General features: G+C 36.2%; 1 protein-coding gene across 7 annotated transcripts in view; it reads right to left on the bottom strand.

Moving 5' to 3' along the window:
• The window catches only part of LOC117154918 (uncharacterized), a 506217-nt gene that overhangs the window by 27865 nt on the left and 466099 nt on the right, over positions 1-12253 (bottom strand). For all 7 annotated transcript variants that reach the window (XM_033330351.2, XM_033330377.2, XM_033330342.2 and 4 more), the window contains one exon: positions 7804-7918. In XM_033330351.2, coding sequence (XP_033186242.1) covers positions 7804-7918 — 115 coding nt within the window. The remainder of the gene's footprint in view (positions 1-7803; positions 7919-12253) is intronic.

The following is a 12253-nucleotide window of genomic DNA, read 5'->3' as shown; positions in this document are numbered from 1 at the left end:
GCATTTAAACACGACAACGTTATAACTGTGTTAGAATGTAGTTTGTAAACGATCCGGCGATATCAAAGTATTTTTATCTAATTTTATAGTACGACGTTTACTTTGAAAATTATATGAAAATTATCATACTAAATATTTTCTCTAATGACACATAACAGAGTGATGATCGATATGAAAAAGAAATATATTACGATCAATTAAAACTTTCCAAGTTAAACCATATTACAGACCTATACGCACAAAATATCGTTTGTAAGTAGAATATACCAATATATAATCTTCCAGCAGACAATGGACAGCTACAAACACGAACAGGCATACAATTTTACATAAATAACGGCTTAACAAGAGAGAACTGCAGTGACGTTCTTCGAGCACGGCTTCTTCTTTGCCGAGATCTTTTTAAACGACTAATTGAAGAAACGAGAAGGGAGAAAATGAGGGGAGAAGATCAGCGAATGCAGCGGAACGATCCGTTCTCCCTGGCTCGTCTCAGCCGTACATATTCTCTCTTATAATGACGTTAATATGAATTAATCGTACTACCAGTTAAGCGAACACACTTTCTAAAAGCGTTTCAGTTTATGGGGAATAAATTATAAGATCTGTGATCTTCTTAAACGAGCGCCGATTCCATCCATTTGTGCGTTCTTTAATTCGCCTTTTCACGACCGTACAAGCTGGAAAAGGGAATAATCTTCCGACGAAGGGAAATGGTTTTATTAACGTGTCTCTGTCAAAGAGCGGGACGCTGGTATTTATCTCGAACTCGAAAACATTTCGCCATTTCCAAGTAGATAGAACACATATGTAGAGATATATATTTTTTAGGGAATTTTTACTTCAAAGCATTAAGTAGAAAAGATTCTTGTAATTTAAAAGTACGCTTTAATTTGCGTTTTTAAATTCTTCGTTGATTACTACGAAACGAACGTACTAATATGATTTTGTCGTTTTTTCGGTGTGGAATATCGTTTAATATTTATTGGCAAATTCGATGCGAATGATTAAAAGCATATAAACTCTGAAATTACTCGGCAATCAAAAACCCGTGAATCAGTATACGCATACTTCGATAATGAATTGAACGCATAATAGCGAAAATGAATAAGATATTCCAACAAATCGGCAGGAAAAACAAAGTGAAAACAGGGAAGTTTCATATTTTACGAACAATACGTTGCTCGAAAGCATTAACGTTGCTCGTAAGCTCGAAAGCGTGTATATATCCTATATTTTTGAAGTATCTGCAGAACGTGGTACTTAATGATCACATGATCTTCATTTAAAATACGTATTCATATAAATACTATTCTTTTTATTTCTGGAAAAATGAAAATTCAAAATAAAATTCATTTATCTGTAGAAGACTTATTCGGTAGAATATTCCACTGAACGGCCAGCCAATTAGAAGTAGAAATCTCGTTTCGAAGCTTATTTCTTTAATAGAAAATATATCGGCTTTTTAAACAAATTTATATACGAGCCTATCAATTTATATACGAGCTCGTTCATTACAGGATGTAATTCAATTGGAAAATTATAGATAATGGACCAGATTTTTATTAATACAGTTACATACTGCTATTGAAGATTGATTATCTAAAACAAATATATAATAACAAAATTGAATCTTTTGGATATCAAACATTGCTGAAAATACGAATTTACATAAATCAACGTTATAGTCATTAAAGTCACGCTAGGGAAGGTTCAGTATATAGGTTACTTAATCGTGTCATGCTAATTCTAATTACGGTTATTTCATCATCATCTGTCATCAACACCGATAAACTATATATTATCTACGATCTAGTTTCCACAGTGCATATGTATATTTCCTAATTAGAACAACATGTATTGTTGCCATAATTTTGATCAAAATATTGTATTGCGTGAGAGTTGGTGGAAAAATTAGAATCTTGTAATTGTTAACAATCCATTCGTAAACAATCCAATTTAGTGAAAAGTATAACAATACGTATCAAAATACATGGAAAACGCTATAAACTTGCAGAACAACCTAATTCCTAGATATTCGTGTCCTATAGGGCACCTTTATAAAATCGATCAGTAAAATACGCGAGTGTGTGATCAGACGTCGCACATAAACAACCGCTACGAGTAACGAATTAACAGGAAACAATTTCCCCGTTGTAATACCGTAGGTTTTCCATCAATTCCTCGAGTGCGATCAGCATTGACAGCCGATGCATCCGCGGAGACACGACGCGGGGCTCGTTGAAAAATACATTTCGAGACGAGGAACGTCGTTTACGACAGCAACGAAACCCGACAGATATAAATGCGCGCATATCCTGGCCGAGGCGCGAGAAGGAAATGGGATACGTCGAGAGTGTGCAGTTGTGTAGGGCGAGAGGAAACTTTTCTACGACGATATTCCATGAATATTTGGCCCTCGTTCTGGCTACGAGCCCGTGAGTTTCACTTCCTCTCGGTTTTTTACCTTACGTTATACACCAGAAACCGCGAGTTGCTCGACGTTTTTGCTCATTGTCGACATAGCCCACGCGGCCAATAAATCAACCGGAAGAAATTAATATCCGTCTTTGACTATTGCTTTTCTTCCCTCTGGGGGTAAATTGAAATCGTTGTAAACGCTTTTGTTCGACCAATAGAGATGGAAATTGTAACGAAGGCGATCGATCTCCGTGCAATTTGTCGTGCGTAGTACCAACAACATTTCGACGAAATTTTCTGCCTTTTTTTTTCTATTTTCTTCCGCTACCTTTACCACACGAGGAAACGCTGAATTAAGTGGCGCAATGAAACGACGCTAAATTACTCTTAAACGAGGAAATAATAAAAACCAGGTACCAAATTACATTTGAAAAATAATATTACAATCGAAAGTAAATTCTAATTAAAACAGATGATATTCCAATCGAAGAATACATAATTGTTATTTTTAAATGTGAAACATTTTTTGTATTTTAACGAACGTTTACACAAACGTGCATATAGATACAGAATAAAGCTTACAGAGGCAGCTGATCGATAAATCAATGTTTCATATTAACCCGCCGAAATTCACGCAGTGCTCGACGATGGAGCCTCGTTACATTTTTCAGTCGGCGCTTCTACGCATAACGTTATGTGGACCGCAAATCCATTTGATGGCCGCGCATTTGTACGGTCACGTAACGACGTAAATCCGCGCGGGCGAAACCGCCGGGGATTTTTGCAAATTGCCAATCATTGATCGCGGTAAAAGCAGATTGTTCGCAGTCCAAGGGGCCCTTCGATGTTGTTTTTACTTCTCCGCGAGGAAATCGTTGCGGCTTTCGCTATATCGGAGGAAAGCATGCGGAAAAGTCGAGTGGTCGATATTTTTTCAAGGTCTTCGCACGAGAAACCTCGATGGTTGAAGTAAAAGAGTAAATCGTGGCGATCGAACGTTTAAAAATAAACGTAATAAAATTGTAAATAAGCAAATCGAAACGATTTAAATTGCGCCGATTGGATCGTATTTGTTTATTTTTTCTTTTTTTGTATTCTTTTAATTCGCAGGTTTTTATCGAACGATATATTTGACGCCGCGTTACTCGTATTTTTATTTCGTAGAAAAGCATATTTACTGTTTCAAATCATTAACTCTGGAATATCGCAAAAAGTTATAGCTTATCGTTATTTGTGATTTTGATTAAAAATAAATAGATACAAAATAGATATGAAATTTTCACGATTTATCGTCTGTTTTTGTATCGTTTCTAAAACTAACAGAAAATCCATAAAAATGTATTCTTATATCTTTTGAGTGTGATTTTCAATTAATGACGAGTAGTCGTGATACGAGAAATTATTGTTGACGAAACGCTCAAAACGAGGCATAACTTGGAAGTAATATCGACACGATAATTCTTCAAGTAGAAACGACGATTTACACAGAATTTGCCGGGGATCCTGGCGGACTACGAGCCACTGCTGACGATGCATAACTCGATGCTGGGTGCATCGCTGCAATTCAATGGAAAGTACGATAAGATGACGGCGCTGGTTATGGGGAGCCGGTAAAATATCGTGGTTATCTGCTGATCGTTGCGAAAGTTTGGCAAATGGATAGAAAATATGTGTTGTAAGAGATGATAATTTTAAACGTTTTCGACAGTACGAGGCATAATACCGTCAATAAAAGTGAGAAATAATTATCTTTTCCCAACCTTGACAAATGGTTATAGCGATTAAAGAATTAAAAATACTATTTTCAGAAAATCTAATTATAGAATTATAGTTTATAGAAGGAAGAGAAGACTATAAAAGACTATCTGTTCATTTTGAGCACGCATAGAAAATAAAATGAAATAAAGAAATAAATCGTTCGAGCTGTAATGTTACATCCGAGCGAATTATTTTTAATGAATGAACAGCCCCATGACCGATGTTTCATGGATTTTAAGTATTTACGCTGGCATTATCGTTGCAAATTGTTTTAAAATTCGCATCATTTCTGTTATTACGTTATTACGAGCGTCATGCTTCGGCGCGTTTGCACGCCTGTGATCACTTATTCATTTACAATCAATTTATCTGCTTATGAATGTTTTGTTCGGTGAATACGTAGTTCCCCTAAATACGCAATGAATATTTATATCGTGTTTGCTGCAACGCGTGCCGTGTTTTCATCAAAGAACTCGCGTTCCTAACCGAACGATTTTTTCCTTCCCCTTTTTCCTCGTTGCGATTATTAAAATGAATAATCGTGTGGCGTAGAAACGGACAGTTAGGAAAAAGGCTACGCGCGCGCTAAGCGAAGAGCGATAGCTTTGAAGTGGAATAATAGCTTCATTGAAACGGAAATTCTATCCGTGACGTGGAATTTTCAACGTGTAGTGGAATAAATTATATTTTGACGTGCAATTGTTTTTCCTGTCAGACGTATGCATACCGGTGAAATTAAAAAGCAGCAAAACACGGGAAAATGTCGTTTTTAGGCACCGTTTTAATTAACGCGGAATTGTAAATTTATAGATCAAGCGAATCTTTTTACACAGAAAGGAAATAATTATGCGAATATTAATGATAATATAACGGGAGACGGAAAGGTATTTAATATAACTTGAATAATATATGCGTGCGATAGTACTAATTAAAAGGACGTAAAAATTAATATTGGTCATTCTAGAACTGTATCTTATTTTTTAAATCAAAAGTCAATTTTCTCGAGCAATCGTATTTGATTATCGTCGTCTTAGAAAGAATCTCTACTTCTTAGTTAAATAAAGAATTCCAGCTTTTATTGCTAGAACTATCAATAAGTAGAATATATCAGGCTTCTATCAGACCATGAGCTGTAGCTCGATCATGAGACATTAATAACAGTTCGCGAACATTAAGGATTTTTATACTAAAAAAACAAGTAAAATTTTCCAATATAATAATATCACAGTAGAACGTAGATTTTGTATGAAAACTATTTATCAACATATAGGATAAATATGAAACATACGAAAGCAAAATATTTGAAAATTGTCGTTCAACTCGAAAAATGAATATGCAACATATTTTCCAAGAAAGATTCCGAAGAGTTTCAATGAATTTCGAAATATTTCGAAAGATCACAAATCAGATTTCAAAATCGTCGAATTGAATTCACACGTCAACGAAGCGTTGTCATGCTGTTCACTGTCGTTTCTCTTGAGACTCTGACCAAACATCGAGCCATTTCGTCGTCGACAACTAACTCAACCAGAAACCATCCTCTAATTGCATCGATGCGTCGACGACGGACGACGCGACGCGATGCGTCGTCAGCAAGCGAACAGTGTCGAACGGTCGATTCCACCAAATTATTTATCGATCGATTTCGTGGCCTGCCACTATAGGCTCGACTGGTTGATTTTCCAAAAAATAAATGCCAACAATTCATTCTTTATCAATCCGATGATAAACCAATCATCGACTGACTTGTAAATTTATTTCAAAAATTGAGGTGAGACACGGGCACAGCTAACCAATCACTTTTTACGTATCTTTTGCGTTAATCCACACGTTTCCGTACTTGCAAGGTCGTTTGTTTTCTCCTATTCTTTAATTTGCGCTTGGCATCCTATTGTATTGAAAATGGAAGTATCAAAAATTGAAATATCGTATTAAAAATGAAACAATATTGCTAAAAACAAAAATTGTACATTTACGATCGGATAGATGGAAGAAAACTGTACGTCAAGGGGCGAGTTTAAGTAGACCAATCTCAATATGGAACGAGACCGGTGATCCACGAAGAATCATCGCGGAAGAAACGACAGTTTCGTCTCGCGTTGCACTTGGCAGCGGTCGACGACGAAATAGCGCATAAATCGTTAACGACGCGCACTTTGTTACAAAAGCGCGGCATCCGGCCACCCTCGCGCCACCCTACCCCACCCAGGACCATCGCGGCACAGCTTGATTTATCGTTCGAACGTGGACAATGCGAGAAATATTCTGGCGTGCTCGCTTCGTAAATCACGATTCTTCGGCAGTGCATAGAGCGACGAGGAGGAGGCGCGATTTCTCGCTGGCTGGAATATCACGCCAGCTTCTGGCAAGTGTACACGGTTTTCACAGGCGGACAGACGTAGTATGTAGACACGGACCAAACATAGACATAGACGCAAATATAGACACGTGTATAGATACAAGAGACACGGACACATAGAAACATGGATAGATACGAAAGAGTAAGGAGAAAAGAAGAGAGAGGAGATGGGATTGGATTGAGATACGCCGTGAATCGCATGAATCATCGGAATCGCGTTCACGAATTTTGTGTTCTCAGCGTTGCCGTTCGAAGTTGATCGGATTAATATCTTGCTACGGAAACGACTCTGCGAACATTGATTTGAAGATTAACATCGATGCACTTTTTCCAGCATTCTACACTGTATCGTGATTTTAATAACGTATATAATTATTTACAATGATAATGATGATGGTTTTCTATAACGTATGATATAACGTGGATTGTATTGAACGTTATGTTATGTTCATTTTCGTACAAATCGTATTGTTATACAACGTGCAATTATAGTTTTCCAATAGGAACGTATTTCTAATCTCACGGTGAATATTAAATATTTTCTCAGCTTAAATGAGATCGAAATATAAATATAAAGCAAAGAAAAGATAATTTACTAATTTAAACTGTTATTGTATTATTCACCTGTGATTATTCTAATCTTTATCGCGATTATATTAAAACGTCTTCTCTAACGCGTAGTTACGCTCTCGCTACACTTGGTGAACGAATTCCATGTTCGTTCAAGTTGCCCTAGTTCCGGTCTTAAGTATTCGCGAGTGTATACAGAGTAGCTCAGCGACAGATTCTCTGTAACCAGATGTCACGTTAGACTCCTGAATGTGTCTAAGGGAAAGTTAACGTAACTCGACAGTTAATATAACTCGGTCTTGCTCCTTATGATAGTTCGCGAAATGTATCTGTAGAGAAGACAGATCGTGATAAAGAGAGAGATTGGGAGGAAGAAAGATAGACGTAACCCAACCGAGATACGTTTCAAGGCACATAAATCATCGTGATCGTATTTCTATTCCGCAGGCTCTTTGAATTTTCACGTTGTTTGATATTAACGTCATTATTCGATATTTCATACAACTATAAATTACACGAACAAAAGATATTTCTACCCTTATCCTCCTTTCTTTGGAATTCGCGTTTATTGTGTTGGACTTATTAGGTTGGTGTATACGAAACATCGATACTTGTTATTAAATTTATGTTAACATTAGTTATAAATATTATTGCGAGTGGCATGCTTTAAAATACGAGTACCTAATACAACTTACCAGTCGTTCTTTTCTGTATGATTTTTTCCTCGATCAGCGCTCTCACACTGACAGACGCGGTTTGTAAAGGCGGACCGACGACCTCTTTCTTCTCACTTTTCTTATTCTCAGCATCCTAGAATAAGTAGAGATAATAGGCGTCTATAAATTTCATTTCAAATCAAAGCTTTTGTTTATCGTAAATATTTAAGAGAATTAATATTTTAGAAGTTTTCAGACATTTATCTTAAAATTACCAATTGTTCTTATATTTCAATTATGTTATAAAATTTGTCCTGTATTTTATGGAATTAGGTGATTTTTGTCCAATCAAAAATATTTATATTATCCATAATATGGTAATATAATAATATTTATGCTAATAACTTTGATATTGTTCGTCATAAATTTCCGATCAAAAACATTATTTTAATTCTTTTTGATATGCATATACATGCACTGCAACTTGAATGACTTAATAGAGAAAAATAAAGAAAATAACACATGAATTGACGTTAATCCCAACAAGTCCACGTTCCTTTCAATTGTCCCACTACTTTGTACATTGAGATATACGTATAATATAAACAATGAAAACAATCAGGTAAATCAATCGGTATCAAAGATTCGGAATAAATTCGACGCAAATATACTTTCCTAATTACTAATTAGCTCATTTGACGAATCTACTACAAGTCTTGGTTATCCACCGAAAGTTCGTTGCGCAACACGATTCTATTTGACCTAGTTCAACATTCGCGAATGATTCAAAATCTAATTTTACAGGGCTTGTATTGATAAATCGATTAGAATGTTAAACGATGCTTAAACGCGACAAGAGGAAGAAAGAGAGCGAGTAAAGAAAGAGGAGCAATCCAGTGGAAAAGTAACATGGAAAAGGGGCGGGGGAGGCAGAGGGATGTCCGTGGAATGAGATTGAAGAGATCAGGCGTTTCAAGCAGGATTATAAAAGAGAAGGGAGAAGATAAAGATGACAGTTGAAGAAAGGCTAGACGGGGAAGAGGAAATGACTGAGCAATAGTGGTCTGTATTATTGGTTCTTTTTTCTTTGTTCAAGAACGTTTTTATATCTCTGCAGTCCCTTCGTTGTTCTAACTGCGTAACCCTGCTTTAGATAAATTTCTAATTCTGTCTGAAAGACGTAGCATTTCAAAGAGAGATTATTTTTGGAACAATATAGACGTTTTGTGAATTAAGGGAATAAAAGAATCCTAGAAGTTTGTTACGTCAATTTCATAAAATAACGTCTCATTCGATTTTCGACGAAATTTTCTTAGAAACATTCACAACTTATCGTCTGTCGCGGATATATACTAACGCGTTGACAAATGTCGGAAATGGTAATCATACGAGGAACCTTCGTATTTGTGTGAGGAATATTAGCACCAATTAATCATAATGTTTGATAAAAATCGAGAAACGAATCAACTGTGATATCTCCCTACTTAAGATCGCTCGAATGATCTCTTCAAGGTAGTGTGAAAACTTGGCCAACTGTTCTTGATGCCAGTTCAAATGCATTACTCCGCGTTTCAACTCTTCGATTCTCCAATTGCAACGACTATACAATCGAATCACATCTTCGGACACGTTGCTTGGAAAAGTATCATTATCGTGATACGAGGCAAAGTAAAGTAAAATCTCTACACGCGCGAAAGTACAACGAAAACAGGCTACAGAGTGCGAAATAACGAAATTTTACGCTAACCAAATACCGGCGATCGAATTAAAACAATTAAATGAATTAAAAGATTAAAGAGAGTTTGCTTAGCAACGAGGATTCCCTTAATCAAACCGAAAGCCATTAATCACGAGTACACCCACAACTCTCTGATCACACCACTGTCCCCGTTTCCTCAACAAATCTTAACTAACCAAACGCATCTCGAAACCCACACGTCAAATGCTCCCCACGCGGCCCATAATCCTCCTCTCGTCTATCATGGGTGCAGCCGGTTAATCGGAAACGCATCCCTCGCCGACCGATACTTCGATCGGGTACGACTGGTTCGCAGATTAGTGGTCCCGATGAAACGAAGGGTTAATTGTGCCAGTCCTTCGGACGCCGAGGCGGCAATTAGCATACGTCCACGTCGGATGTGCTATATATCTTCGTCCTGTTTCACGTGAGAGCCAGTCCCCTTCGAGGAACCATGCATCACCGTGATACGCACGCTACGGCGTCCACGTTGTCATCTTGATGAAACCTTAATGGCGAGGGAGCAAGATAGAACGAGGTGGAGGAGGACTACGGTGAACCCGGTAATCGCTGATCGTCATCGTGCTCCTCAATTTCCTACTTCGATATGTAGCTGGGTTTCTCTGTGCTTTGTATGCGAATATGTACGGGACGTACTAGAAGTCGTGATAGGATTGCCAAGGGGGTGATTCGAAGGGGATGAAAAAATAAGTCGAGATTATAGTATAGGGTACATAAGTTTTGATTCGATATGTTTAGATTTAAATTTAGGTTCGATGTTCCCTCTTTTAATTTTCATATTGCGCTTATGCGTGTAAATTATGACATAGATTTTTAGATATGGTATTCATTTTATATTTTTTATATCGCACATATTACATAGATACATTTTGTACTTTGGCTGCATTTTTCGTGGGCCATTAAATCGAGTTACTTGAATATCCAAACGAGGATATTTTGCTTTTTATATCAAAAATATTGATAGAAATATCGATCAGTTAAATATTTCTTATTTTCTCTTCTAAATACTACAAACCCTCAAAGTCGTAGATTCAGTCGTAGATACCCTTTTTCAACACTCTGTACAGAGTATATATTATGTCACGTATACATGTGTGTGTGTAATATATAATATAATATATATAATAATATATATACTATAGTAATATATACTATGTATTCTTGTATTTTATATATATGTATGTATGTGTGTATATGACCTGCCGCGAAATTGAACTCTGTCTTTGACGTGGCGTACCGCGCTCGCTTCATGAATATTGATCGGCTGCCGTTAATGCGCGGAATTGATTGCGGAACGTTCGCAGGCTCCGACTCATCAATTCGATCCGTGTCGATTCCAGCCCCGAACGCGAGTTCTCTTGTGTGCCGTAATGTACACACGTCTGACTCTTTTTTTGTACTCTCTTTTTCCCCCCTTTTTTGCTCCCGTTTTTTTTTTTTTTTTTTTTTACCACGTCCCTCTCGACACAGTTCGAACACAGGATGCTTCGTTGCGTCGATCTGTAAGTGAGTTCGAGAGTCGCCTTCTTTTTTCTTGTTTTAGTTCTTTATTTCGTTGCTCGCATATTTTTTCATCCCCTTTTTTGCTTGTTCACTTTTGTGTTTTGCTTTGTTCGATACAGTTCGAATAATAGAAAATCGATCGCCCGATACTTTTGTGAAATAAAGAACCTCGAGCGGTGACTTTGTATGTACAAAGCTTTGTTTGTATCGATTGTATCGCGTTCAATATCACAATTCGCTTTCGACTTGGTAAATTAACAAAATTTCATAAGAAAATTGTATCGTAAGAAATTTTGTACTTCTTCTCTATACTAAATTCACATATTGATTGAATTTTGAATTTATGACATGCATAACATTTCCCAACAGTTTCTAACATTTCCAATCAAAGTCTGGTATGATTTTATTGCAAAATTTAAATTTTTTAATTGAACGGTATGACGGATGCGCGATTAAAAATATGATTGAATTCCTAAAAAAAATAAACGAATTGTTAAATTTGTTAAGTTATGACGAACGAGATTAATACGATATGAAGTTCGTGCTGATGATGTAAAGAATGTATACGCGTATAAATATTAATATCACTTTTAGTTGGATACCTGACTCCTTTTCCTTTTTTAATATCGAGTGTTACTATCGATCACGATAAGAGTTACTTTAATATTCAGATAACGTATTTTTACTGATGTTTAATTAAAAATGCGGTTCAACGATAAAAGAATTTCAATATGAATAGTATCGGAACGGCATATAATGGATTCGATGGGATTTTTAGTTTAATAATGAAAGAACAGACACATACAGATTGGAGAGCCGAGGAATTTCATCAATTTTCTTGAATTATACAGTTCCGACGTATCGAATTCGCAACGAAAGATTAAAAAATATAATTATTATTTTCTCCATAGCGAAACGCGAATAAATCATCATTATCCGCCATTCTTAATGACTTTATCCTTAATTCGAGCTTTAAATTGCTCCCAATTTCTATTGGTAATCACAGCAATTGTTCCTAATTTATCTCATAAATCCTTCCAATTTCTCAACAGAAAAGTTAAATACGGCAGCTAATTAATGTTAAAACACATTCGCGATATTACATCCTTTGACACGTGTATGCGGGATTATGAAAGATCTGTTGTAAAGCTTTGCTATTTTTGATATACCTAAATCCATTTCAATGGCATGATAATAATTATTTCATATATTTACTTTTTTCTATAT

Source organism: Bombus vancouverensis, chromosome 14, assembly GCF_051014615.1.
Source record: "Bombus vancouverensis nearcticus chromosome 14, iyBomVanc1_principal, whole genome shotgun sequence".
In the NCBI taxonomy this organism is placed as follows: Eukaryota; Metazoa; Arthropoda; class Insecta; order Hymenoptera; family Apidae; genus Bombus; species Bombus vancouverensis.
The sequence above is the reverse complement of the archived record's forward strand: the minus strand, read 5'-3'. Positions and strand labels throughout refer to the sequence as shown.